At 44.3% G+C, this 27,763-nt stretch overlaps 2 protein-coding genes and 1 long non-coding RNA gene across 11 annotated transcripts in view; 1 reads left to right on the forward strand and 2 right to left on the reverse strand.

Annotated features, from left to right (window-relative positions):
* DHTKD1 (dehydrogenase E1 and transketolase domain containing 1) overlaps nt 1-10,160 on the reverse strand; it is a 55,612-nt gene extending 45,452 nt beyond the window's left edge. For all 7 annotated transcript variants that reach the window (XR_014818108.1, XR_014818107.1, XR_014818109.1 and 4 more), the window contains exon 1: nt 9,899-10,160. Coding sequence is in view for 2 of the 7 variants with exons in the window: in XM_021064993.2 (XP_020920652.2) it covers nt 9,899-10,052 (154 nt within the window). In the remaining 5 variants the exon portion in view is untranslated. The remainder of the gene's footprint in view (nt 1-9,898) is intronic.
* A 7,010-nt stretch (nt 10,161-17,170) lies between these two features.
* Nucleotides 17,171-27,421, reverse strand: LOC146399579 (uncharacterized). 2 transcript variants are annotated; one of them, XR_014818120.1, is made up of 4 exons: nt 27,209-27,421; nt 24,885-25,037; nt 22,950-22,986; nt 17,171-18,025 (listed from the first exon to the last, which is right to left on the reverse strand). It is a non-coding gene; the product is annotated as an uncharacterized LOC146399579 (long non-coding RNA). The 2 variants fall into 2 exon arrangements; XR_014818119.1 differs by lacking the exon at nt 17,171-18,025 and adding an exon at nt 18,026-18,680 and having other exon boundaries at nt 22,950-22,989; nt 27,378-27,421.
* UPF2 (UPF2 regulator of nonsense mediated mRNA decay) overlaps nt 27,408-27,763 on the forward strand; it is a 101,677-nt gene continuing 101,321 nt past the window's right edge. For both annotated transcript variants that reach the window (XM_084980517.1, XM_084980516.1), the window contains exon 1: nt 27,408-27,735. The gene's annotated coding sequence lies outside the window, so the exon portion shown is untranslated. The remainder of the gene's footprint in view (nt 27,736-27,763) is intronic.

Raw genomic sequence — 27,763 nt, forward strand, 5'->3', positions numbered from 1 at the left:
ACACCACATTTACTATTGCATCAGAAAGAATAAAACACCTAGGAATAAATGTACCCAAGAAGGTAAAATACCTACGTCTGGAAAACTATAAGAGACTGAAGATGATACAAACAGATGGAAAGATAGACCGTGTTCCTGGATTGGATGAAGTAATATTGTTAAAATGATCCTACCACTCAAGCAATCACAGATTCAGTGCAATCTCTATCAAAATACCAACGGTATTTTGCACAGAACTAGAACAAATAATTCTAAAATGTATATGGAAACCTACCTTCATTTTAAACTGGGATTGTTGATAAATAAATTCAAGTTTACTTGGAAGTTGAGGTTTACAGAGGTTAAAGAACAAGCTGTTACTAAGAGCCAGATACAAAGGACACTCAACACAGGTCAAATTTTAACTACTGAAACCACTGTCATCCAAAAAGATTACTAGAAGCAAATTCAATATCCCTTTGAAGCTTCACTGCAGTGAAAACCTTAGTAAGTGAGGTAGCTGTCTTACGCAGGCATTGATTTTTGACCAAGATAAACATATGAAGATGAGTTCCCACTGTGGCTCAGCTGGTTATGAACCTGGCTAGTATCCATGAGGATGCAGGTTCAATTCCTGGTCTCGCTTAGTGGGTTAAAGATCTGGCGTTGCCGTGAGCTGTGGTGTAGGCCAGCAGCTGTAGCTCTGATTTGATTCCTTGCCTGGGAACTTCCACATGCCGCAGGTGCAGCTCTAAAAAGAGGAGAAGGAGAAGGAGAAGAAGGAGAAAATGAAGAAAGAGAGGAAGAGGAAGAAGAAGGAGAAGAAGAAGGCGAAGGTGAAGGAGAAGAAGAAGGAGCAGAAGAGGAAGAGGAAGAAGAGGAAGAGAAAGAAGAGGAAGAAGAAAGAAGAGGAAGAAGAAAGAAGAGGAAGAAGAAAGAAGGCTAATGAAGGCAAAGAGGAGGAGGCAGGAGGCACCATAACTTTGAAGATACCTCTTCCCATTTCACAACATCACCTTGGATGTGGAAGGACGCATGTGTCCCTTCTCAGGAGGGTTTGTTCTTTGATTTATTTTGCCAATACCAAAAGTTAATGAACACAATCTACCCCACTAACTCAGTCATTCCTCTCAACCAAGATGGTACCTTCAGGATAACTGGTGGTGTCATGAAAAAGACTAAAGCCAATGAGACTGTGTCCTTAGTCTCATCAGCCTCCTGTAATTAATGGAACAGACCATATGCATACAGTTAAACAGAATTTAAGGAAAAAACCCCAGCAAATCTTAATTGTCTTCATCAGCAAAAAAGAAGTTATTACTTTTTCTAGAACATGGTAATACAGTATATTACCCTATATATAAAGTGCTTCCTTTAATTCTTGGCGTTATGGTTGTAAATGCAAAGTTCAAATGTACAAAATGTCACCAAGAAATTGCACATACAGAACCCTATTTCCATGTCTTAGGAGGAATCAATCAGTTAATAAGTGTTCAGTTAAGTGTAGAGCTAACAGGAATATAAGACAAGGTTTTACCAGGCAGGATCTGACAAATGTAAATGAGAAGAGGGCCCCACACAAAACCATACACAATTAGAAAAGGTTCGATAGTGTCCAAGAGGTGGGTTAAGGGAGTTCATATTAGGAGATCCTGGAGTTGTCTTGAAAGATGTCAGGGAGGAGATGGGGATGGAGCTGGACTGTGGAGAATGGGTAAGATGTGGAAAGGCACAGAATGAAGGAGAGCTTTGGAAAGTAGAAGAATTTATAATGGAGAGACGTAAGAAAGAAGGCAGAAGAGATGAGAAGGGATTAAGATGGTGGGATAGAAGGACTGGGGCTCAACTTCTCTCATAACAACAAAATTACAACCAAATGCTAAGCAACTTTCAACCAAATGGACTGGAAACTTTGAAAAAGATATCCTATTCCAGAAGACAAAGAGGAGGTCACATCAAGAGATGACATGATACTATACCTAGAGAATCCTAAAGACTCTACCAGAAAACTGTTAGAGTTTATCAATGAATTTGGCAAAGTCGCAGGATACAAAATTAATACACAGAAATCGACTGCATTTCTATATACTAAAAATGAAAGCTCAGAAAGAGAAATTAGGGAAGCAATCCCGTTTACCATCGCATCCAAAAGAATAAAATACCTAGGAGTAAACCTACCTAAAGAAACAAAAGACCTGTACTCTGAAAACTATAAGATGCTGATAAAAGAAATCAAAGATGACACAGATAGAAAGACATACCATGATCTTGGATTGGAAGAGTCAATATCATCAAAATGACCATACTACCCAAGGCAATCTACAGACTCAATGCAATCCCTATCAAATTAATAGGGACATTTTTCACAGAACTTGAGCAAAATATTTTAAAGTTTGTTTGGAAGCACAAAAGACCCAGAATAGCCAAGACATCCTCAGAAAGAAAAATGGAGCTGAAGGAATCAGGCTCCCAGACCTCAGACTATCCCACAAAGCAACAATCATCAAAACTGTATGGTACTGTCACAAAGACAGTACCAGTGGAACAGGATAGAAAGCCCAGAATTAAACCCACGAACCTACAGCCAACTAATCTATGACAAAGGAGGCAAGAATACACAATGGAGAAAAAACAGCCCCTTCAATAAGTGGTGCTGGGAAAAACTGATGGCCACAGGTAAAAGAATGAAATCAGAACACTTACCAACACCATACACAAAAATAAAGTCACAATGGATTAAAGACCTACATAAATACCATATACTATAAACTCTTAGAGGAAAACATAGGTCAAACACTCTCCGACATAAATGAGAGTAACATCTTCTCAGATCTACCTCTTAGAGAAATGACGATAAAAACAAAAATAAACAAATGGGAGTTAATTAAACTTAAAAGTCTCTGCACAGCAAGGGAAATCCTAAACAAAAGAAAAAGACAACCCACAGAATGGGAGAAAATTGTTGCAAATGATTCAACTGAAAATGGGTGAAATAACCAAAATTTATAAACATCTCCTACTGCTCAATACCAAAAAACAAACAACCCCATCAAAAAATGGGCAGAAGATCTAAACAGACAGTTCTCCAAAGAAGACATACAGATGGACAAAAAACACATGAAAAGATGTTCAACATCACTCATTATTAGAGAGATGCAAATCAAAACCTCTCTGAGGTACCACCTTACACCAGCCAGAATGGCCATCATCAAAAACTATGCAAACAGTAAGTACTGGAGAGGGTGTGGAGAAAAAGGAACCCTATTACATTGCTGGTGGGAATGTAAGTTGGTGCAACCACTGTGGAAAACAGTATGGAGATGCCTCAGAAAATTAAAAATAGAATTACCATTTGATCCAGGAATCTCACTCCTGGGTATCTATCCAGAGAAAACTATGACTTGAAAAGACACATGGACTCCAATGCTCATTACAGCACTACATACAATAGCCAAGACAGGGAAACAACCTAAATGCCCATCAACAGAGGAGGGGATAAAGAAAATGTGGCACATATACACAATGGAATATTACTCAGCCATTAAAAGGAAAGAAATAAGGGCATCTGCAGCAACATGGGTGGACCTAGAAATTATCATGCTAAGTGAAGTCAGTCAGAGAGTGAGGTACCAACATCAAATGCTATCGCTTCCATGTGGAACCTAAAAAAAGAACACAATGAACTTCTCTGCATAGCAGATACTGACTCACAGACTTGAAAAACTTATGGTTTCCAAAGGAGACAGGTTTGGGGGTGGGGGGATGCACTGAGGGTTTGGGATAGAAATGCTACAAAATTTGGTTGTGATGATTGTTGTACACCTATAAATGTAATAAAATTCATTGAGTAATTACAAGAATAAAATAAAAGATACTACTCAGCCATTAAAAAAAGAAAAAGAAAAGAAAAGAAACACAGCAGTGACCCGAGCTACTGCAGTGACAATGTCTCAGGTCACAATGCTGGATCCTTAATCTGCTGTGCCATAAGGGAACTCCACATATTAATGTGCGGGTCAAGGGTCCAGCATTTTCATGGCAGCAGCTCAGGTCACTGCTGGACCTTGGGTTCAATCTGGGAGTTTCCACATGCTGTGGGTGCAGCCAAAAAAGAAAGAAAGAAAATGACTCAATTAAACCAGTGTTTTAGAAAGACTGGACTAGGCTGGAAGGGAACTAAGCTATAAAGTATAATACCAGCTAGGCTAGCAGGTTTAGGTCTTGGAAGTCATAGATCTCTTTGAGGATGTAATGAAAGCTATGGGTCTTTTACCTGCAAAGAGAGACATGTACGCAGAGTTGTGCAAAGTACACAGAGCTGTGAAGTTCCCACTGTGGCACAAGGGGATCAGCGGCATTGCTGCTGCACCAGAACACAGGGTCCATCCCTGGCCAAGCACAATGGGTAAAGGATACAGTGTTGCTACAGGTGCACCATAGGTCAAAAATATGGTTCAGATCTGATCCCTGGCCCAGCAACTCCATAGGCCATGGGGCGGCCAAAAAATAAAAAAAAGTACACAGATCCCCTGAACCTTTCTCATAGGGATCTATGGACCTAGGTTAAGAACCTTTGAATTAAACTTTTTTTTTGGTAGCAGACCAGAATTAAAGGCCTAGACTCTGATCCTAGTTGGTGACAATATGAAGAAAGCAATGCTTGAGTAATAGAGTGCTCAAGATTTGATAGGAAGTATAGGTGAGAAAGCTGCTGGATTGCTTGCCCCAGATTTTTACAGTACATCTGCAGCAGAGGCTACTCTAACTCCCAACGTCCATCTTCCCTTCTCTTTCATGGTAACAGGTGGTTGAGTACCTGTCCACCCAGAAAAGCACTTTCCAGCCTTCCTTGTAGCCAGGGTGGTGGTGGGACTATATTCTGGCCAATGAGAAGGCAGTTAGAAGTGATGCTGCAGTTTCTGGGTTTTCCCCTTAAAGAGACAGTGTTCTCTTCCCCTCCACCTCTTCATCCTTCCTGCTGGCCAGGATAGGGCTAGAGTGGTGAGCCATCCTGGACCAGAGTGGAAAGCAGCACCCACAGAAACAACCTAGAAAGAACTTGAACCCCTATGACTTTGCAGAGCAGAGCTCTCTCTCTAGCTCAGACTTTTACTTACTTTATTCATGCCAATTTCTTTTTTGGCTGCACCCCTGGCATGTAGAAGTTCCCAGGCCAGAGATCAAACCCATGCCTCAGTAATGACAATTCCTGAATTTCTAGGCTGCCAGGGAACTCCTATTCATGCTATGTTTATTCTAGGTCTCTGGCACAGCCCGAAAACTGATCCTCCCTGACGTTGCATTTAGTTCCAGAGGTGGGTTGCTGCCATAACAGAACCTAAAATGTTTATGACACTAGCTTCACAGTCAGGGCGTGGGTACCATGGATCCAAACAGTTCAGATGAGCAGTGTAATGTTATCTGTCAAAACATTTGTTAAACTGTCCCTTGTGATAGCCTGAAAGGCAGGCTACATGCCCTTGGAGCCTGTTGCTCAGTCTGTGGTCCTAGTTTTGCGTCAATTTCAGGAACGCCCCAGGAGAAAGGTAAGGTCAAACTGGAGCTAATTAATCAGCAAGAAGAGAAGGAGAGAAATTCACTTGGCTACCAGGAGGTCTGCTCCATCTGTGGCCTCAGTATCACCCTGGCAAGGCTGGAAGAGTAGAAATTAGTAAGGGTGGTTCTGAAGAGGCTGTGTCAGCAGATCCGAGAAAAGTCAACTCCCTTTTTCAAGTACTTTGCAGGAAGCATTTTTGGTTAGACAATAAAATCAAGCTAAACCTTCAAGGTCATACCAAAGGTATTGCCTTTCCACACTACCATACTATTTCAGATGGTCTCACAGAAGCACCATTAAATTCAGGGAGCACAATGAGTAGAGCACATAAACAGTAAATAAAAGACCAGTTTCCAGGGATTAAAAACCAGGTCTAAATGAGCTCTTTAGGAGTTCCTTTTGTGGCTCAGTGGTAATGAACCTCACTAGTATCCATGAGGACACAGGTTTGATCCCTGGCCTCGCTCAGTGGGTTAAGGATCTGGCGTTGCCGTGGGCCGTGGTGTAGGTCATAGATGTGGCTTGGATCTCAGGTTGCTGTGGCTGTGGTGTAGGCCGGCAGCTGTAGCTCTGATTAAACCCCTAGCTTGGGAACCTCCAAATGCCATAGGTGCGGTGCTAAAAAGCAAAAAAAAATAAATAAAATAAATGAGCTCTTTGATGGTGGGCAACCTGCACATGAAATGATTAGCAATAAAAAAAAAATTTTTTTTTAATTTTAAAAACAGAACTGCCAGAGAGATCCCAAGTGTGGCTAGAAAAAAAAAAATCTGTAATTAATGACTACCTAAAGTAACTCTCAGCATCCTAACTTGGCTGAAATAAAGCAGATCACGGAAGATGTGCAGCCCCCAAGGAGGGCAGGCTCCCCAGGGCCCTCAGAAGACATGGCCATGGGGAGTTGCTGCCAGGGCGCAGGGGGTTAAGAACCCAACTTCAGCAGCTCGGGTCACTGCAGAGGTTCTGGTTCCATCCTTGGCCCTGCACAATGGGTTAAAGGATCCGGCACTGCGGCAGCTGTGACATAGGTTGAAGATGTGGCTTGAGTTCAGTCCCTAGTCTGGAACTTCCCTATGCTGTGGGTACAGCCATAAAATTTTTTTAAAAAAAGAAAGAGAAAGAGAGATGGCCACAGAAGATAATGGTTAAAGAAGAATCCATAAGGCAAAACCAGCAGAATGGACTTGAGGCAGAGTTGCGGGGCCGGGGATTATTTAATGAACTTACAATTTAGCCTCATGGAGAACCTTTATAATCCCTCTCCAACGGGACTTGATAACCAGTCTGAACCAGTGGCTGCTATGGGTTCCACGTCCTTTCCTTTTGTGGATGAGAGTTTCTGTTGTACAATGAATGTGTATATTCGGGGTGGATGGCAGTTCAGAAAATTCCAGATGAGGAGCCATGGCCAGATGTGATGGAAAGGACCGTCCATTCTCCAGAGATAATGGACTTTGAGGTGGATTCAGGAATTGAATGATAGAGAGAGTTGAATACATTCTATGTGTGGGAAGAAAAGCTTAGGATATCTGAATGGCCAAAGGGGTAGAGAATGGTGATTGTTAGTTATTTTCTGACACCTATTTTCCTCTTCTCTCTCAAAATAATTTTTTGTTTGTTTGTTTGTTTTTCAGGGCCGCACCCGTGGCATATAGAAGTTGCCAGGCTAGGGGTTGAATTGGAGTTGCAGCAGCTGGCCTAGGCCACAGCCAGAGCAACTGGGAACTCAAGCCACATCTGCCACCTACACCACAGCTCACGGCAACACCGTATCCTTAACCCACTGAGTGAGGCCAGGGATTGAACCTGCATCCTCATGGATGCTAGTCAGATTCATTTCTGCTGTGCCATGACAGGAAGTCCTCAAACGACTATTTCTTGATAGTGATTTCACTTTTTGCTCCGGAGAACACAAGATTGTATCCTTAGCCTGCAGTTCTAACTCAAAGTTGAATTTTCAAATTTCACCAAGCACCTCTCGATAGAGCAAGTTCATTGTTAGGGGAAGGGGCGGGGCTCAGTTTGATGATGAGGGAAGAGAAGAGATTATATACAGGTAAAATCAACTCCAGAGGTATTTTTCAATCACACCAGCCAAAGTTCCCTGGATGATTCAGATGCAGTCTTGACGATCAGAACAACCAGCATAGGCTTTTACAAGGCAAGGCTTCATTCTCAGCTGTCAGGCTCTTAACAGGAATCAAACAGAGACCCAATTGTAAGGGAAAACCTCAAATAAGATCACGATAATTGCACACTAATATGACCTTAGCTGAAGAAGAGATTGTCAAACACATCCTGCACATATATCCCTTAAGACCATAGCAGCGTTTGACCACGGTGACCGTGGATCTCCTGCTAGAGAATCACCTAGAGTAACTGATAAAAATACATATTCCTGAACCTCACCTCAGGTCACTGAATGAAAACAGGGTTAGGGGGAAGGGAAGGGCAGGGAGGAGAGAGGGAGGCCTGGAAACTAGCATTTTAAACACCAAAGTCACTTGAATGCACATTTCAGTTTGAGCACAACTAATGTGTAAAATTCTAAATACGCAATTTGCAAAGTGAAATAAGATACCTATAGTCTTACTCCCGAGGGAGTACCAGTCTAATTGGCTAAAATGCTTTCCCTAAAGAAACCCTTTGCACTCAAGAAAGAGAAATCGGTTTTATTTTAAATGTCCCCTGAGATCAAGAACAAAGTATTAAGGTTCCAGTGTGTGATGTACTATTCAAATATCAAGTGCTTAGATGATGAAGGGATCTTAATTGTTGGGGTTTTTGTTTTTGTTTTTTGCCTTTTAAGGCTGCACTCGCAGCATATGCAAGTTCCCAGGGTAGGGGCTGAATAGGAGCTGCAGCTTCAAGCCTACACCACAGCCACAGCAACGTGGGATCCAAGCCGCATCTATGACCTACACCACAGCTCACAGCAACACCAGATCCTTAACCCACTGAGCAAGGCCAGGGATTGAACCTGCATTCTAATGGATACTAGTCAGGTTCATTTCCACTGAGCCATGACAGGAACTCGGGATCCTAACTGTTAATCCAACAACTGAATCAAAGATGCAAAATGACCTTCCTCTAATAATTGATCTGTATTCAACTTTTATTCTATAGGATGAATAAAGATAAAATAACTTTGGGAGTTCCCGTGGTGGCGCAGTGGTTAACGAATCCGACTAGGAGCCATGAAGTTGCAGGTTTGATCCCTGGCCTCGCTCAGTGGGTTGAGGATCCAGCATTGCCGTGAGCTGTGGTGTAGGTTGCAGTCGCGGCTTGGATCCCGCATTGCTGTGGCTCTGGCGTAGGCCGGCAGCCACAGCTCCGATTGGACCCCTAGCCTGGGAACCTCCATATGCTGCAGGAGCGGCCCAAAGAAATAGCAAAAAGACAAAACAAAAAACAAAAAACAAACAAACAAAAAAACAAATAATTTTGGAGCATAATCCAAATACTCAAAATTAGTCTCTTACACATGAGAATCCAACAGAGGTTCCAAAAACTGATACTCACGTCTCCTAATCCATTAAAACCACCAGTAACATGGTTCCAAATTCAGCACGCTTTTAAAATTTTATTGAAGTGTAGTTGATTTATGATGTCGTGTTAATTTCTGCTATTCCACAAAATGACTCAGTTATACACATATACACATATATACATAGTTCTCTGTGCTATACAGTGGGACCTTGCTGTTCAACTAAAAGTTTTAAACTCTGAAATCAGGGAGTTCCCTTGTGGCACAACAGGTTAAAGATCTGGCCTTGTTACACTCTGGCACTGCCTGATCCCTGCCCAGGAACTTCCAAACTTCTACATGCCAAGGAAGAGGAAAACAAAGACCAAAAAATCAAAAAAACAAACAAAAAACCACACTGAAATTAAAAAGGCCAGATAGAGGAGACAAACGGATAATATATACTATGGTCTTGGTACCAGCTAACTGCTCTCTTCACCCCAGCAGTACAGTCGTGATCCCCACCCATCCCAGCTCACACCAGCCCTGGAGAGGGCCCTGAAAATGTATCCTTGGGGACATTCCAGGAGCTGGAACATCTTAGAACTTTTCTTTTCCCGAAGCCCCGCCTTGGCAAAGAGCTAAGTTCCCAGACATTTTACGACCAAGAAAAGAAGATTAGAGATCACAAAACCGTTCCGGACGGGGAGGTGACACTGACAATACGCACGTCTGTCTCCCTCTGCCCTCTCGCCTCCCCTCTCTCCCAATTCGCCGCGCGCACACTGAGGCTCCCCGGACGCCCCGCCCCCACAGCAGTACCCCACAGCAGGCCCGGCAAGAAAGCTCCCTGCCTCTTCAACCCCCATGCCCACCGCCCGGGCCCCAACCCCCACCTGGGGGACGCGCCAGGCCGCCCTGGGGCTCCCGGCTCTCACGCTTCCTCGGCCGGTAGCCGTAGACACCCCTCTCCGTCTGGTAGCCACGCCGAAGGAGCGAAGGAGCCCGGCTGAGGCCCAGTCTTGCTGCTGCCACAGTAGCCAAGGCCATGTTCGGCCAGGCTCTCAGGCCTGGAGACTTCGGCGGGAGATCGAGGGGCTGCAGCCGCCAGGAAGGAAGGTGGCTCCTACGCCGCTGGACTACTGGGTATCCACCTCTAGGGAGAGGCGGGAGGCAAGAGGAATAAGCCCTCCGCTGAAACTCCGCCTCCGAGACAACGCCCCCACTCCTAATTGGCCATCTCGGCCCTTGGAGCCAATCCAGATCAGCGGTCCCCTGGACGTAGCCACGCCCCTAGATCCCGCTGGACTCGAGCGGTCCTAGAGGCTGAGGGCTGCCCTGGATTTGGGAAAGCGGGGAGTGTTGAGCCGAGCATCACCAGCTTTCTGGTACAAACCATGATTTATCTGTATATGCTGCAGTCTCCCGCAGGAGTGATCACCCACGCCCTCCTCCTTGGAAGCTCCGGAGCACAACCCCACACACATGATGCAGTCTCCTATAAAAACGACGGGGTGCATCAAAAGTGGTTGGCGCATTGAGAACTATGTCTAGATACTCATGTTGCAACAGAAGAAAGGGTGGGGGGAAAACTGTAATTGCAATGTATACATGTAAGGATAACCTGACCCCCTTGCTGTACAGTGGGAAAAAAAAAAAAAAAGTGGTTGGGACTGAGACGAAGGGACTCAAGAAGGGAAGGTCGCAGGAAGGAGCCAGAAAATCAACACCCCGTCCATCTGTATTTTTGCAAGAAACACTGAGGGAGAAGGAGTAAATTAGAGGAGAAAGCAGCTATAGGAACGAATAGAAGTGAAGAGAAATTGGAAGCGGATTTCAGCAGTATAGATATAGATGCAATTCTTGGTTGGTCTTTCTGCGACAGATTTTCTTTTCGTCTTTTGAGGGCCGCACCTGGAGGTTCCCAGGCTAGGGGTCCAATCGGAACTGTAGCCGCCCGCCTCCGCCACAGCCACAGCCACAGCAACTCGGGATCCGAGCCGCGATTGCGACCTACACCACAGATCACAGCAAAGCCGGATCCTTAACCCACTGAGCGAGGCCAGGGATGGAACCTGCAACCTCATGGTTCCTAGTCGGATTCGTTTCCGCTGCGCAATGAAGGAACTCCTAGAGTTTCTTTTTATTTCAAGGCTCACCTTGGAGTTTCCCTCGTGGTGTACCTTTACCAGTATGATGGGGAAGAGGGGCTCTGAATTCTTCCCAGTCAGTCATTCATCATTCCAGTCACCAGGGCAGCTGCACCCCATACTTCTAAGAACATTACACACATCACATGAGCCCAAGATATTTTTCCCCTAGACTCTTTCAATCACTATTCACACAGAGCCCTCTGCTGGGTCACAGAGATTGCTAAAATACAGTCTCTGCCCCTAATCCATTCCCAGTCGTTGCGGGCTGACTTCAACACACAGTATGAAAGACGCTGTAATCCAGACATGTACAGTTGCCCTGCAAGCATAGACAGGTGTGTCAGGGGAACCTCCAAGTGGAAGGCACCCTAGAACTTCAGGGTTTTCACGCAAACAATTCCCTTCACCAGGACAGCTCTTCTTCCTCCCGACCCCACCCCCAACAACACATACACCTGGATGATTCCAACCCTCCTTCTCCACTGGGCTTGGAGTTACTTCCTGAAGAAAGGTATTCGTGGCCCCCATGGCTAATTTCATTCTCCCTATTAGACACCTTCATGGTACTCCATACATTTCATTATTACATTAGTACAATTTTGATGTTTCCTGAGTACTAGATATGTCATAATTTGAGTTAACTAAATTGTTGCCTACTTAAGCGTATTTCAATGATTCTTTTCTAAAATGTTATTTTATTTTAAAATTTATTTTGGGAGTTCCCGTTGTGGCTCAGCCGGTTACCAACCCAACTAGTACCCATGAAGATGTGGGTTTGATCCCTGGCCTCGCACTGAATTGGTTTTTTTTTTTTTTTCCTTCTTTTTCAGATGCTTTTCCCATCTAGATTATCACAGAATATTAGGTAAAGTTCCCTGTGCTACACATCAGGTCCCCATTGGCCAGTCATTCCATATATCACAGGGTAGATATGCCAATCCCTAACCCCCAGTCCATCCTATTTAGTAACCATAAGTGTGATTTCAAAGTCTGTGATTCTGTTTCTACTCTGAAGATAAATTCATGTGCATCCTTGTGTTAGATTCTGCATGTAAGTGGTAGCATATGATGTTTGTCTTTCACTGTCTAACTTCACTTAGTACTGTAATCTCTAGGTCCACCCATCTTGCTGCAAACGGCATTATCTCATTCTTCTTTATTGCTGAATAATATTCCATTGTAGATACGCCTCTGACTAAATTGTAAACAGCAAGAGCATGAGATTATGTCTACTGCATTGCTCTAACGCCAGTGCCCAAAATATTGTCTAACATCAAGTAGATGCTGAGTATGTGATCCAGTGACATAAGTAGACTACGGGATGCAGGGACTGGATAAGAACACTAGGTGAGGAGGTGGGGAGACAAAGACCTCCTGGCTTCTGAAGTGAACCACTGTATGGTTGGTGATGTCAACAACAGATAAAGAGCACTGGAGGAACAGAAAACTGTGAGGTGGCATTAATTCCATTTAGGACAAAATGATTTTGAACGTTTGTGAGACTTTCAAGTGCAGGCATCTGCCACAGAAATGGACATATGGGTCTAGAGCTCAGAAAACTCATTCAGGTAGATAGTACCTTCTTGATTTTTTTTTTTTTTTTTTTTTTTTTTGCCATCCCCTCAGCACAGGGAAGGTCCTGGGCCCAGACTGACTCCAAGCCACAGCTATAGCAACAGCAGATCCTTTAAACCACTGCCTCAGGGCAGGGATTCCACCCAGATCCACTAAGCTACTTAGTCAGATTCTTAATCCATTAATCCACTGTGCCAGAGCGAGAACTCCTAAAAATATAAAGCCTTTACAAAAAAAAAAAAGAGGTGTATCTATAGAGGACTGGTATCCAAAATGTGCAAAGAAGGCTTAAAGTCAACAATAGGGAAATGAAAAACTTGATTTTTTTTTTTTTTTTTTGGCTGTGCCTACAGCATGTGGAAGTTCCTGGGCCAGGAACTGAACCCGTACCATAGTCATGGTCTGAGCTGCTGCAGTGACAATGCTGGATTCTTAACATGCTGTGCCACAAGGGAAATCCTTTTTTGTTGTTATTGCTGCAAACAAGTTGATTTTTAAAATGGGCTAATATGCTGTGTCTGCAGCCAAAAGAAAAGGGAGGGGCAAGACTCTACCAGACACCTCATCAAAAAAGACGTGGAGATGGCAAATAAGCATATGAAAAGATGTCTCATATGTCATTAAGGAAGTTCAAATTAAAACAACAATGGTGTGGAGTTCCCGTCGTGGCGCAGTGGTTAGCGAATCCGACTAGGAACCATGAGGTTGGGGGTTCGATCCCTGGCCTTGCTCAGTGGGTCGACAATCCGGCATTGCCGTGAGCTGTGGTGTAGGTTGCAGACGCGGCTCTGATCCCACGTTGCTGTGGCTCTGGCGTAGGCCAGTGGCTACAGCTCCAATTAGACCCCTAGCCTGGGAAGCTCCATATGCCACTGGAACAGCCCTAGAAAAAACAAAAAAAAAAAAGAAAAAGAAAAAGAACTCTCATAGATTGTTGGGGCCCAACATGGGTCCAGCCACGTTGAAAGACAGTTTGGCAGTTTCCCACATAATTAAAGATACTCTTACATATTGTCCAGCAATCACACTTCTTGGTATTTACCCAAATGAGTTGAAAACTTAGGCTGCTAAAACACCAGCTTCTAGATGTTTATAACAGCTTGGTTCACAAATGCTAAACTTGCACACAATCAAGATGTCCTTCAAGTAAACGAATGGAAAAAGAAACTGTGAGGAGTTCCCATCATGGCTCAGCGGAAATGAATCTGACTAGCATCCATAAGGATGCAGGTTCCATTCCTGGCCTCTATCAGTGGGTCAAGAAGCTGGCGTTGCTGTGAGCTGTGGTGTAGATGGCAGGTGCAGCAGGTGTGGCCCTAAAAAAAAAAGACAAAAAAAAAAAAAAAAAAGAAAGAAAGAATGAAAGAAAGAAAGAAACTGTGGTACATCCAGACCATGGAATATTTTTCAGCACTAAAATAATGAGCTATCAAGGCAAGAAAAGACTGGGGGAAATATAAATGCATACTACTAAGTGGAGGAAGCCAGTCTGCAAGTGTTACAGAGTATGATCCCAGCTTTATGACACCCTGGAAAAGGCAAACTATGGAAATAACAAAAAGATCAGTGGTTGCCAGGAGTTGAGGAGGGAGGAATGGACAGGCGGAGAACAGAGGATTTTGAAGGCAGTGAAAATACTCTGTACACTACAAAGATGGATACATGTCATTACACAGCTATTCATACCCACAGAGGGCACAGCATCAAGAAAGAATCTTCATGTAAACTGTGGACTTCGGGTGATGCTTCGGGTGATCCCGTGTTCATGCGGGATCATCAGTTGTAACAGATGCACCATCCTGGTGGGGATGGTGAAAATGAGGGAAGCTACGCAGATATGGGGGAAGGCAGTTTATGAGGAATGTCTGTACCTCCGCTCAATTTGCCGTGAAGTTAAAACTGCTCTAAAAAATGAGTGGTACATGAGATTAAGGATCTGGAGTTGTCACTGCATCGGCCTGGGTTGCTGCTGTGGCTTGTGTCCCATCTGGGAACTCCCACATGTCTTGGGCAAGGCTAAAGAAAACCAAAAAGTGTTTATGAGGAATATTTAGTCTGAAAATGTCATACCTTAAAAATGTATTTATGGAGTTCCTGTTGTGGTGCAGTGGTTAACAAATCCAACTAGGAACCATGAGGTTTCGGGTTGGATCCCTGGCCTTGCTCAGGGGGTTAAGGATCTGGTGTTGCCGTGAGCTGTGGTGTAGGTCGCAGACGAGGCTCGGATCCCGCGTTGCTGTGGCTCTGGTGTAGGCTGGCAGCTACAGCTCCGATTAGACCCCTAGCCTGGGAACCTCCATATGCTGCGGGAGTGGCCCAAGAAATGGCAAAAAGACAAAAAAAAAAAAAAAGAAAGTATTTATTTGGGGAGTTCCTGTTGTGGCCCTCTGGAAATGAATCTGACTAGCATCCATGAGGATGTAGTTTCGATCCGTGGCCTCGATCAGTGGGTTAAGGATCTGGTGTTGCTGTGAGCTGTGATGTAGGCTGCAGACGAGGCTAAAATCCCGCGTTCCTGTGGCTGTGGTGTAGGCCGGCAGCTATAGCTCCAATTAGACGCCTAGCCTGGGACTCTATATGCTGCGGGTGTGGCCCTAAAAAAACAAACTATATATATATACAGATTTATTTGGAGTTCTTGTTGTGGCTCAGCAGGTTAAGAACCTGATACAGTGTCCATGAGGATTGAGGTTTGATCCCTGGCCTTGCTCAGTGGGTTAAGGATCTGGCATTGCCACAGGTGCAGTTTAGGTAGTGACTGTTGCTTAGATCTGATCCTTGGCCAGGGAACTCCATATGCTATGGGGTGGCCAAAAAAGGAAAAAAAAGATGAACCACAGTCTTTCTATAAACTAATATTGCTACCAACACCCCATCACCTCTGCTGCATTATATTCACTAGAAGTTAGTCACTAAACCCGTTTATGCTCAAGGGGAGAGCCTTACACAAGGATGTGAATGCCAGGGGGCAGGTTTTTGAGGGCCATTTTAGAGGCCGCCTGCCACAGCCACATGACCACTTTTAGAAATGTTTGTTTGAAGTATATGCAGTGCGCATCCTAGGCCTAGCAATCACGTACTCTCTTCATGCAACTCTTCCTTGGGCCACCAGGACACTCTGCCCAAAAGCTGATACTATGCTTATTAGCTTCCTATTACTAAACTGATATTAAATGTTAGGTATAGAATATTGACACAAAGTAAAATCCCTGTTTAAACGAGTCTTTCATTCAATTGGAAGAAGGTAAAACACAATGATATGGCTATGTCTACAGCTTCTTTTGGCAAAACAGGGAGGCATATAATGTACATAGTATTATGACTGCAGGGTGGAAACTTCCAGAAGAAAAGCTAGAAATGACCCTCCTTCCTTTACCTTCCCCTTAGCAACTGACACAAGAAGTGAGAGAATGCCAGAAGACTCTCTGAGTAATAATTTTTTCTTTCCAGCTGTTATTTCTCAATGTGACAGAAATGCCCTGGGTTAGGAAGAACAACCACTGTTTTCTTGAACACTTGGAAGCCATGACAAGGTGCGATGCCAAAATTAAATTAAAATAATGAAGTTAGGGGTCATAAAGTCTTATGTACTCATTTTTAAAATGAAGCCTCTGAATCACAAACAGGTTGCAAATGACTTGCCCTAGTTTCACTGAGTTCCCTGTGTTTTATTCTCATACCAGACCAAGTCCTTTTCCCTTTATGCTTTCAGAAGTAGGAATTTAGAGATGCACTGGTCTGACCCAGGCAGAGGCTGTTTTACTCTTTGTATTGGATGATCTTGTTAGGGCTAGATTATGACATTATGTCTTCTCGTGTTCTGTATTCCGATTGTGTAAAAGGGAAAATCTGTGTTAACCTCTGAATGGTATTCAGTTGTATAAGGTGGAGAAAATGCCCTCTAGGAGGAAATATTACATACGACTGTGAACTTTGGAATCAGTCCAGAGTGGAGGTTTTACTTAGCAGCTGTGTCATCCTGGGCACATTATTAAGCTATGTTAAGCCCTAGTTCCCCCATTTATAAAAACAAGAGGAGTTCCTGCTGCGGTGCAGCGGGTTAAGAATCTGACTGCAGTGGCTTGGGTTGCTGAGGATGTGTGAGTTCCGTCCTCAAACTCGAACAGTGGGTGAAAGGACTGGTGTTGGTCGCAGGTGCAGATCGGATTCTATCCCCAGCCTGGGAACTTCCATATGCTGTGGGTGTGGCAAATAAATAAATAAAAAACAATATCTACCAAATAGAATCATTGGGTGGATTAATGCCTCATACACATTAAGAAAGAGGTGTCTATTCATTTCGCTCCATTCATTCATTCAACCACCCAGTGTTAAAATCTTGAATTATGTTTCATAAAAATCACAAAAAGGGACATGGAATCCTATATCTGGATGACTAAGAGTTAGTATTTTGCTTGGTAAATAACAGTGAAATCCCAGTTTTTATTTTTTATTTATTTATTTTTTATTATTTTTATTATTTTTTTAATTTACTTTTTTCCCCACTTTATAGCAAGGGGATCAAGTTATCCTTACATGTATACATTTCCCCCCCCCACCCTTTGTTCTGTTGCAACATGAGTATCTAGACATAGTTCTCAATGCTGCTCAGCAGGATCTCCTTGTAAATCTATTCTAAGTTGTGTCTGATAAGCCCAAGCTCCCGATCCCTCCCACTCCCTTCCTCTCCCATCAGGCAGCCACAAGTCTCTTCTCCAAGTCCATGATTTTCTTTCCTGAGATGTTCATTTGTGCTGGATATTAGATTCCAGTTATAAGTGATATCATATGGTATTTGTCTTTGTCTTTCTGACTCATTTCACTCAGTATGAGAGTCTCTAGTTCCATCCATGTTGCTGCAAATGGCATTATGTCATTCTTTTTTATGGCTGAGTAGTATTCCGTTGTGTATATATACCACATCTTCCGAATCCAATCATCTGTCGATGGACATTTGGGTTGTTTCCATGTCCTGGCTATTGTGAATAGTGCTGCAATGAACATGCAGGTGCATGTGTCTCTTTTAAGTAGAGCTTTGTCTGGATATATGCCCAAGAGTGGGACTGCAGGGTCACATGGAAGTTCTATGTATAGATTTCTAAGGTATCTCCAAACTGTTCTCCATAGTGGCTGTACCAGTTTACATTCCCACCAACAGTGCAGGAATAGTCTGTTCTTTCCACTCCAGCTTAATCCCGCTTACTCCTGCAGAAGTTCATAGGTTTCACTCTTTCTTCCAAGAAAGTGTTTGTCAGAAAGAGAAAACTTTTTCCCAGACTCTTTTACATTCAATACCTGGTGTGTGTGAATTAAACGGACAACAGATAGATTAGCAAGATGAAAAGGTATACAAATTTAATTGATGTTTCTATATTGTATGCCTAGGGCTACACAGAAAAGAAGTGAAAACGCTATGAAACAGTAAGACTCAGAAGCTTAAATTCTGTTTTAACAAAGTTTAAATCTCCATTTTAAATTATGGAGAAGCGACCAGGCAGAGGAAAGGGGGGTTGGGCTCCTAGGAGCAGAAAACCGTGGCAAGGCAAATATATGGGCTAACCAATGGCACCCACATAAGGTATATCACCTACGTAAATAACACCTATATAAGGGTTACTTTACTAAGGTCTTTTGGTGCAGACTCATCTTGGCGTTGGTTTTCTGTTTCCTTCATGGCCATAAATCTCATAGGGAGGGTATTTATGGTAATGGTAATCCTCCCTTCTCAGAAGTTTCTGCTCTAAAAAAACAAAACAAAAAAACAAAAATACATTAAAAAAAAAAAGGGGAAGTTCCCGTCCTGGCTCAGTGATTAGCGAATCTGACTGGGAACCATGAGGTTGCAGGTTCCATCCCTGGCCTTGCTCAGTGGGTTAAGGATCTGGCGTTGCCATGAGCTGTGGTGTAGGTCGCAGATGGGGCTTGAGTCCCATACGCCATGGGTACGACCCTAGAAAAGGCAAAAAGACAAAAAGACAAAAAAAAAAAAAAAAAAAAAAGGTTAATTAAAAAAAAAAAAGGAAGTTTCTGCTCTTAGTCAGATAAGGGAACTCCAAGAGTCTTTTTTTTTTTTTTTCAGGACTGTAGGAGCGGCATATGGAAGTTTCCAGGCTAGGGGTCGAATCAGAGCTACAGCTGCCAGCCTACATCACAACCACAGCAACACCAGATCTGAGCCTTGTCTGTGACCTACAGAGCAGCTCACAGCAAGCCAGATCCTTAACTGAGTGAGGCCAGGGATCAAATCTGAATCCTCATGGATGCTAGTCAGGTTCATTCCAACTGAACCACAATGGGAACTCCAAGAAGTCTTTTTGCATCTGTTGGTTCTCAATTGCCTTTGTCTCAAAATAATCCATATGCCAGTTGGCATATATTTGAGGTGGTATATTCCTCTTTTTAAAAAAAATTTTTGTGGGAGTTTCCGTTGTGGCACAGTGGTTAGTGAATCTGACTAGGAACCACGAGGTTGAGGGTTTGGTCCCTGCCCTTGCTCAGTGGGTTAACGATCCGGCATTGCCGTGAGCTGTGGTACAGGTTGCAGACTTGGCTTAGGTCTGGTGTTGCTGTGGCTGTGGTGTAGGCTGTCAGCTGTAACTCTGATTTGACCCCTAGCCTGGAAACTTCCATATGCCAAATGTGTGGCCCTAAAAAGCAAAAAAACCAGGTTTTTTTGGCCGCAGTGTGCAGCAGCTGTGGGATCTCAGTTCCCAGACCAGGGACTGAACCTGGGCCATAGTGGCAAAAGCACCAAGTCCTAACCATTAGACCACCAGAGAACTCTCTGGCCTGGTATATTCTAATCCCCTTCATATTCGTTCACTTTCTTCTTTTGTTAAATTTATTTTTCTTTCTTTTTAAGGCTGCACCCTCGACATAGGGACGTTCCCAGGCTAGGGGTCTAACTGGAGCTACAGAGGCTGGTCTACACCACAGCCACAGCAACTCAGAATCTGAGCTGCGTCTTCGACCTACACCACAGCTCATGGCAACGCTGGACCCTTAACCCACTGATCGAGGCCAGCGATCGAACCCGCAAACTCATGGTTCCTAGTCAGATTCATTCCTGCTGTGACACAATGGGAACTCCTGTTAAATTCATTTTTAAAAAACTTTTTTTGGAATGTGGTTGACTTACAATGCTGTATTAGGTTCCATTTCTTTCTTTTTATTTGGCCACACCCTAGGCATGTGGAAGTTCCCAGGCTAGGTATCAAAGGCTTGCCACACAAGGGACCCAAGCTGCTGCAGTGACAACACTGGATCCTTAACTTGCTGAACCACAGAGAACTCCACTTTTATTTCTTCTATCAAAATGTTATTATGGTCCTAGGACACAAAGATTAATAAGCTACAAATCACAGCCTCAAGGAGCTCATAGTCTTAATGGGAAAACAAACAAACAAATTACTTCAATGTAATACGGTGAATGTGGTAATTGAGTTGTTCAGAGGCTGCTTTGGGGACCCAGGTAGGGACAGAGACCTAATCCGATATATGCAGGTTGGAGGTGACAGAGAAAGGCTTCCCCCAGGAAATAACGCTTGAGGGACTGGTCTGAAAACATTGATGGGAGAAAGGGCATTCTAGGCGAAGCCGTAACAGGTACACAAAAGGAAGAAGAGGTCCAGCAGATGCAGGATGTTGACCACCGCTAGAACTCAGACCTGTGGGGAATCGACAGGAAATGAGACACAGGCAAGAGCGGAGCTCCTGTGGTGGCTCAGCAGGTTAAGAACCCAACATAGTGTCCATGAGGATGCGGGTTCTATCCCTGGCCTCGCTCAGGGGGTTAAGGATCCGGGGTTGCAGCAAGCTTCATGTAGGTTGCAGATGCAGCTTGGATTCAGCATTGCCATGGCTGTGGCATAGACCTCAGCTGCAGTTCCAATTCGACCCCCTAGCCTGGGAACTTCCATATGCCGAAGGTGCGCCCATAAAAAAAAAAAAAAAAGAAAAAGAAAAACAAACAAACAGGCAAGAGCCTGTTAATAGAATCTTAAGGGCTCCTGCTAAAGGCTATGATTTTGACCCTGTAGGTCATTGACTTCTTTTTTATTTTTTATTATTTATTCATTTATTGTCTTTTCTAGGGCCACTTTCTGTGGCATATGGAGGTTCTCAGGCTAGGGGTCTCATCAGAGCTGTAGCTGCTGGCCTGCACCAGAGCCACAGCAACGCAGGATCCAAGCCGAGTCTGCAACCTACACCACAGCTCACAGCAATGCCAGATCCTTAACCCGCTGAGCAAGGCCAGGGATCGAACCTACAACCTCATGGTTCCTAGTCGGATTCGTTAAACAGTGCGCCACGATGGGAACTCCAGGTTGCTGACTTCTAAAGTGGCATAGGGAGGTCCTTTTGTGGCTCAGCTGAGACTAGTATCCATGAGGATGAGGGTTCGATCCCTGGCCCCACTCAGTGGGTTAAAGATCCAGCGTTGCCATGAGCTGTGATGTACGTCGCAGACGAGTCTCTGATTCTGAGTTGCCATGACCGTGGCATGGACTCCTGGCCTGGGAACTTCCATACATAGCAGGTGTGGCCCCAAAAAAGAAAAAAATAAAGTGGCTTAGCACGAGATGGTATGCAAGGTGATACATTTAGGAAAAATATTATAACTTCCGTTTAGATTAAAAAAAAAATTCAGGGTATAGACTTTTTAAAATTTTTATAATTTTTTAAAAGCTTTGCTTTTTAGGGCCGTACTCATGGCACATGGAGACCTCCAGGGCAGGGATGAATTGGAGCTACAGCTGCTACCCTACACCATAGCCACAGCAACGCAGGACCTGAGGTACATCTGTGACCCACACCACAGCCCACGGCAACGCCGGATCCTCAACCCACCAACTGAAGCCAGGGATCGAACCTGCAACCCCATGGTCACCAGTCAGATTTGTTTCAGCCTTGCCACAATGGGAATTCCCCAGGGCATATGCTTTAATGCACATATCTGTGTAGTGGTACATATAGACACTGTTTATATCTAGGTAAACCTAAAGGAGTCAGGCATGGATGCCCTTCTCCCCTCCCCACTGGACTGTATGATCAAAGAAATGTGGAGACATTGGCCATTAATGGGTGTTTGCATGGTGGGAGTTAAATGATTAGACTTGTGTTTGAAACAATGCTAAGGTCAAGAGGGGGTAAGATTAGAAGCAGTTGGGGAGAACTAAGAGGTGGTTGCCAGCGGTGTGGGTTTGGGTTGGTGTGGGCCTGAACTAAGGCTGTGGCAGTGGGGATTTGGAAGAGAACCCAGGCACAATCTTTTCAAGACATATCAATTCCATTTGGATAAGAGATGGAGTGTAGGAACTAAGAAATTATTGGGAAGAAGTAACTTCTCTATCCTCTTATATTCTTTAATATTCTTTAATTACAAATTAAACTAACAAAAGACAGATTAACTGGAGAGAAGGCATACGATTTGCACTTATATCTATGTGCATAAGCTTCCACAGAAAAGTTGAGCACAAAAAAGCAGTTAGACTTCCAGCTTAGGTTCCATTTTAACAAAGGAAAGAGGGCTTGGGTTTTGAGGGATCACAAATTGTGGGAAATCGGTAGGAAATATACAGGGAACTAATGGAAGACAAGGGCTATTTTAGGAAGATCTGTTCATGTAAACCCATCTGGGTGTCGACTCCCCACTTCCGGTGGTAAGAGTCTCTTTCTTCTTCTAGATACTGGGATTGGGGGTGGGAGTTGATACTTCCACAACGGGAAATTCATGCCCTGCTTTTAGGCAGATAAGGAGAGATTGAGAGAACTCTTCCTGCATCTGTTGATTCTCAATTGCCTTCAGCTCAGAATAATCTTTAGGATGAAGTGGCACATTTTGAGGTGGCCTATCTGATTCCCTGTAGCACCGCTAACAGGAAAAAGAAAAATAGAAAAAAAGGTAGACGGGATTGGAGGCCAAAATTAAGTTCAGGGAGTTCCTGTTGTGGGTCAGTAGTAACTAACCCGAGTAGCATCCATGAGGACTTGGGTTTGATCCCTGGCCTCACTCAGTGGGTTAAGGATCTGGCGTTGCCATGAGCTGTGGTATAGGCCCAAGATGTGGCTCAGATCCTGCACTGCTGTGGCTGTGATGCTGGCAGGTACAGCTCTGGTTTGATCCCGAGCCCAGGAAGTTCCATATGCCTCAGGTGCAGTCCTAAAAAAGAGAAAAAGATCAATTAGATGATATCAAGTTAGCTTTCTCACCACTTACCCATTAGCTTTCCCGAAGAACTTTGAGAATGGTCATTCTGCTGGACAAATTGAAGTGAAACCAGAATTAGAAATGACTTTTACTAATCTCTATTATTGGTTACAGTAGCTGAGAATACTGTTCCTCTTTTCTCCTTTTTTTTTTCAATTTTATTGAGGTATAATTGATAGACAAAATTGTAAGGAATTTAAAGTGTATATTGTGGTAATTTGACTTTTTTCTTTTTAATGTTCTTCTTTTTTTTTGTCTTTTTTGCCTTTTCTAGGGCCACACCTGCGGCATACATAGGTTCCCAGGCTAGGGGTCTAATTGGAGCTGTAGCTGTCGGCCTACACCACAGCCACAGCACCGCGGGATCTGAGCCGTGTCTGTGACCTATACCGAAGCTCACAGCAACGCTGGATCCTTAACCCACTGAGTGAGACCAGGGATCGAACCTGAAACCTCATGGTTCCTAACCGGATTCTTTTCTGCTGCGCCACGACAGGAACTCCCAGACTAAAATCTGATCTCATGTAGTCTGACTTCAGTGGTGTGTGCTTCTTGCTTCCCATGGTGGCTTCCAAACCAGTTCTCTTCCATCCTCTTTCAAGAGCCTTGGCCACTTTGGGCTCGCTTCTTCTGTCTAAGCCTCCTGCTACTGCAGCTCTTCAGAACTGCCTTAAGACTTCCTGGACTGTCCCTGTTAATTCATGGATGTTTTGGCTCTTCCATCACTGTTTTCTTTGCAACCCCAGCTCCTGTCAATTCATTAACCCCATCCACACTCACGCGCACACCTCATTTCCCTTAACCTACCCTGTGCCCAGTGTGGATCCCATGATCCTTCACTACAAGCGTTCTTCTGCAAACACCCACAATTCCTGCAGTTGTCTTTTTCTCTGTCATTACTTTTATGGGGGCGGTGGCGAGCCAAAGTTAAATTTAACTGTCCGTCTCTTCCGGAGAAATTGGCCTATGTGGGCTGGATGGTTTTACTTTAAATTCACGACCACAAACTTTAAGTAGCTTCACAGCAGGTGATCTCTATTGCTTTCATGCTCTTCATGTTTCTTTCTCACTGAACCTGAGCAGCAGTTTTCCTTTTCTCATTGAAAACTCCCAGGTCCAAAAGCCTTTGTGTGTCTCCTGTTACTTTCTCCCTTCCTTCTTCCCTCCCTGCCTTTTTTTTTTTTTTTTAGGGGCGCATCTGCAGCACTGGACCCCTCCCAGGCTAGGAGTCCAATCAGAGCTGCAGCTGCTGGCCTATGCCACAGCCACTCCAGATCCAAGTAGCATCTACAACCTATACTGCAGCTTGATCCATAGCCCACTCAGCGAGGTCAGGGGTCGAACCCAATTCTCATGGACACCAGTTGGGTTCATAACCCGCTGAAACACAATGGGACCTCCCTCCACGGGTACTTGAGATGCCATTCCTTCTCACTGCAAGGATTTTGATCTTTTGTTATCTTTTTTCCTCTCTCCTGCATCCTCAATATTTCCCTCCCGATTGGATCATTTCCATATTCTCTATTTCTATTTCTTTCTTCCTTCCTTCTTTTTTTTTTTTTGCTTTTTAGGGCTGCACCCACAGCATATGGAAGCACCCAGGCTAGGGGGGCTGAATCAGAGCTGTAGCCGCTGGCCTACCCCACAGCCACAGCAATGCAAGACATGAGCCACGTCTTCGACCTACACCACAGCCCATGGCAATGCCAGATCCTTAACCCACTGAGTGAGGCCGGGGTTTAAACCCTTGTCCTCCTCATGGATCCTAGTCAGGTTTGTTACCCCTGAGCCATGACAGGAACTCCACACTCTCTATATCGTTCATTAAAAAATGCAATATAAAAGATACACAAACAAAATCCTCCCTGACCTCACATTCTCCTAGGGTTATATTTTTCTGCTGCTTTTCACAATAAAATGCCTCAAATAACAGTCTTTACTCACTTTCTTTTTTTCTCTTTGTTTTGGGCTGTGCCTGCATGTGGAAATTCCCAGGTCAGGCATCGAACCTCTGCCACAGCACTGGAATGATAATGCCAGATCCTTAACCCACTGAGGGAACCCAGTGGGAACTCCACATGCTTTCTTCTTTAACACCTGAGGAAAGGCCAAGATTGATTTGATTGAGGAGAAGGATTTATCAACAGCATAGGCCAATCTTCTAAAGACAATCAGATAAAATGAGAAAGAGAACTTTGATGAGAATGTGAGGGCCATTGCCATGGTGTTTTGGGATAGTCCTCTCATAACTATTCATCAGTTGTACAGAACAGCAGTATTTGTCTTTCTTTCTCTTTCACTGCCCTTTAAATGACAAACCTAGTGATAGCGTTTTTTTGTTGTTGTTTTTCGGCCACACCTGTGGCATATGGAAGTTCCTGAGCCAGGGATGGAATCTGAGCCAGAGATGCAACATATGCCACAGGTGCAGCAGAGCCAGATCTTTAACCCACTGCTCCCGGCTGGGGATTGAACAGGTGCTGCCACAGAGTCACCCCAGATCATTAACCCACTGCACTACAGCAGGAACGCCTTTGTTTGTTTTTAATTTAAGTATAGGAAGTATCAACACTCAGTTTGGAAGGGCAATGTGTATGCTAAGAATAAACGGTAAGTGGAAGCAACCTAAGTGTCCATCGACAGACGAATGGATAAAGAAGATGTAATATATAAAATATATACACACGTGTACATACATACACATAAATACACACACACACACACACTGCAATACTACTCAGCAGTAAAAACCTGAAATTGTGCCATTTGCAACAACGTGATGGACTTTGAGGGTTTTATGCTTAGTGAAATCAACCAGACACAGAAAGACAAATACTTGAGGTAATCACTTATATGTGGAATCTAAAAAATAAAAAAAACTACTGAATATAACAAAAAAAGAAACAGACACAGATATAGAGAACAAACTAGTGGTTACAACTGGGGAGAGGGCAGGGGGAGGGGCAAGGTAGAGGTGGGGGCTAAGAGGTACAAACTACTATGCATAATAAAGTTACTGAAATGGAGTTTTAACCAAAGAACAACCCCCCCCCCCTTGGCTAAGAAGGCAGCTGCAAGCCTTTCCAGCTGTGCTTATCACTATACCACCCTTCTTATAATAATGTAACAACTGTGTACCCTATATCCAAGCCAGCAGCCCTGCTCATCAGGTACCCAGCATTGCTTATCAGTTCCGCTTCTGCAACCTTGCCGGCTCAGTTTCTTAGGGAGGAAGACTGCTTGGGGATGGGGGAGGTCCGGGATGCTTACATGGGAAAATCAAGACCTTGTAGTGTATAAAAGTTACTGAGAACAAAGACCTGGTGCTCAGACTCTGGAGGTGACTCCTCTGAGCCCGCACCGGTGCTGAATAAACCTTGCTTTTCCATATTTCCGAGTGCTGTTTGTCTCCTTCCATTGCCACGGTTTTTGTGGTTTCCGCAACATTACAAGGATATATTGCACAGCACAAAGAATATAGCCAATGTTTTATAATAATTATTAAATTCGCGAATCACCACGCTCTATACCTGAAACATACAATATTGAAAATCAATTATATCCCAGTTGGGAAAAAAATAATAAATGGTAAGTAAAAACAGTAAACAGAAAGAAGCAAATGGGCAAAAGCTGAATAGGAGGGACCTGCCTCAAGTGTTTCTAGTTGCTCCTAGCTCACTTTGGGGGCGGGGCGCCGCAGGTGGAGCAAGAATCAAGACCAGTTCTGCACCTTTGCTCCTTTGGCTCCTGACCAGCCAAAGCCGGCCAGTACTGAACACCCAGCCAGATTCTGCTGGCAAACCTTAGCAATGTTTGGATAAAAATTGGAGGCCAGATGCACGAATTCAGACATTTAAGATAAAATAAGCTGGTACCACTTTTAAAAGTTGATTTGGTTCCGCATTCAGTGGAAATGGCAAGCGTAGCAAATTTTTTTTTAACCTGGTCATTTCATTTAATAATTCATTGTAATTTAAAAAATCTGCTTGCTAGAACGGTACTTTCTAAGACCTGTGTAGGAAAAACCTTAATTGTCTTCACCCTGGGGTACTTTTAGGTGGAACACCTGAAACTGCTTCTGGAAATTCCCCAACCGGACTTTCGTAGTCTTTCTAGGGCACTCTTAAATCGAAACCTGTTCCTAACCAACTTGCACCTTCCTCACCAGCCATATTCTTTAACCTCTCCAGTTTTCAACTTCCTAAATCTTCAACCTCACCCCATGCATTAATCCAATCAAACTTTCCCTTCTTAGACCTCTTCCTTACATTCGCTCCAGGAAACTCCCATGAGAGTCACGTGGCTAAGTTTGTCCTTAATGGCGCCCCGTAATTCGCCTACCGTTCCACCGCCCTTCCTCACCTCCTGTTAGCTCCGCCCCTCCCCATTCTCGCTTTACCCCCCGGCCCCCCCACCTCAGTGCCTGCGCCTGCGTACCTCCAATTCAGGAGCTTTCCCTTTCCTGGCGACCAATCCACTTCCTGCCTCCGGTCCTCGGAACACTCCTCCCCCTCCACTGAGGCCCTGGATTGAGGGGCTTGCTGTGGCTGCCCTACGCATTGCCTGTCTGAAAAAATTAGCTCCTCTTAAAGGAGTGGGTAATTTGAAGCAGCCGCTATGTGTGCGGCACCTATCTGAGACTTTGCTCGTGACCCGCCACCCCGAAGCTAAGCCAAGGACGTGGAGATGCCGGCGGAAGGGCGCCTCGGACTGTTTTCGGTCCGGCAATCGCTCGGACGGCTGCTTCCTTTCCACCTCCCTCCGCCCCGCCCCCACTCGCAGCCGGGCCGCGCTGGTGAGTGGCGGGCGGGAGGGCCGGCGGG

Source organism: Sus scrofa, chromosome 10 (genome assembly GCF_054392235.1).
Source record: "Sus scrofa isolate SSC_HxYL_T2T_F1_AM1 chromosome 10, Sscrofa_HxYL_maternal_Yorkshire_Landrace_v2.0, whole genome shotgun sequence".
Classification (NCBI taxonomy): domain Eukaryota; kingdom Metazoa; phylum Chordata; class Mammalia; order Artiodactyla; family Suidae; genus Sus; species Sus scrofa.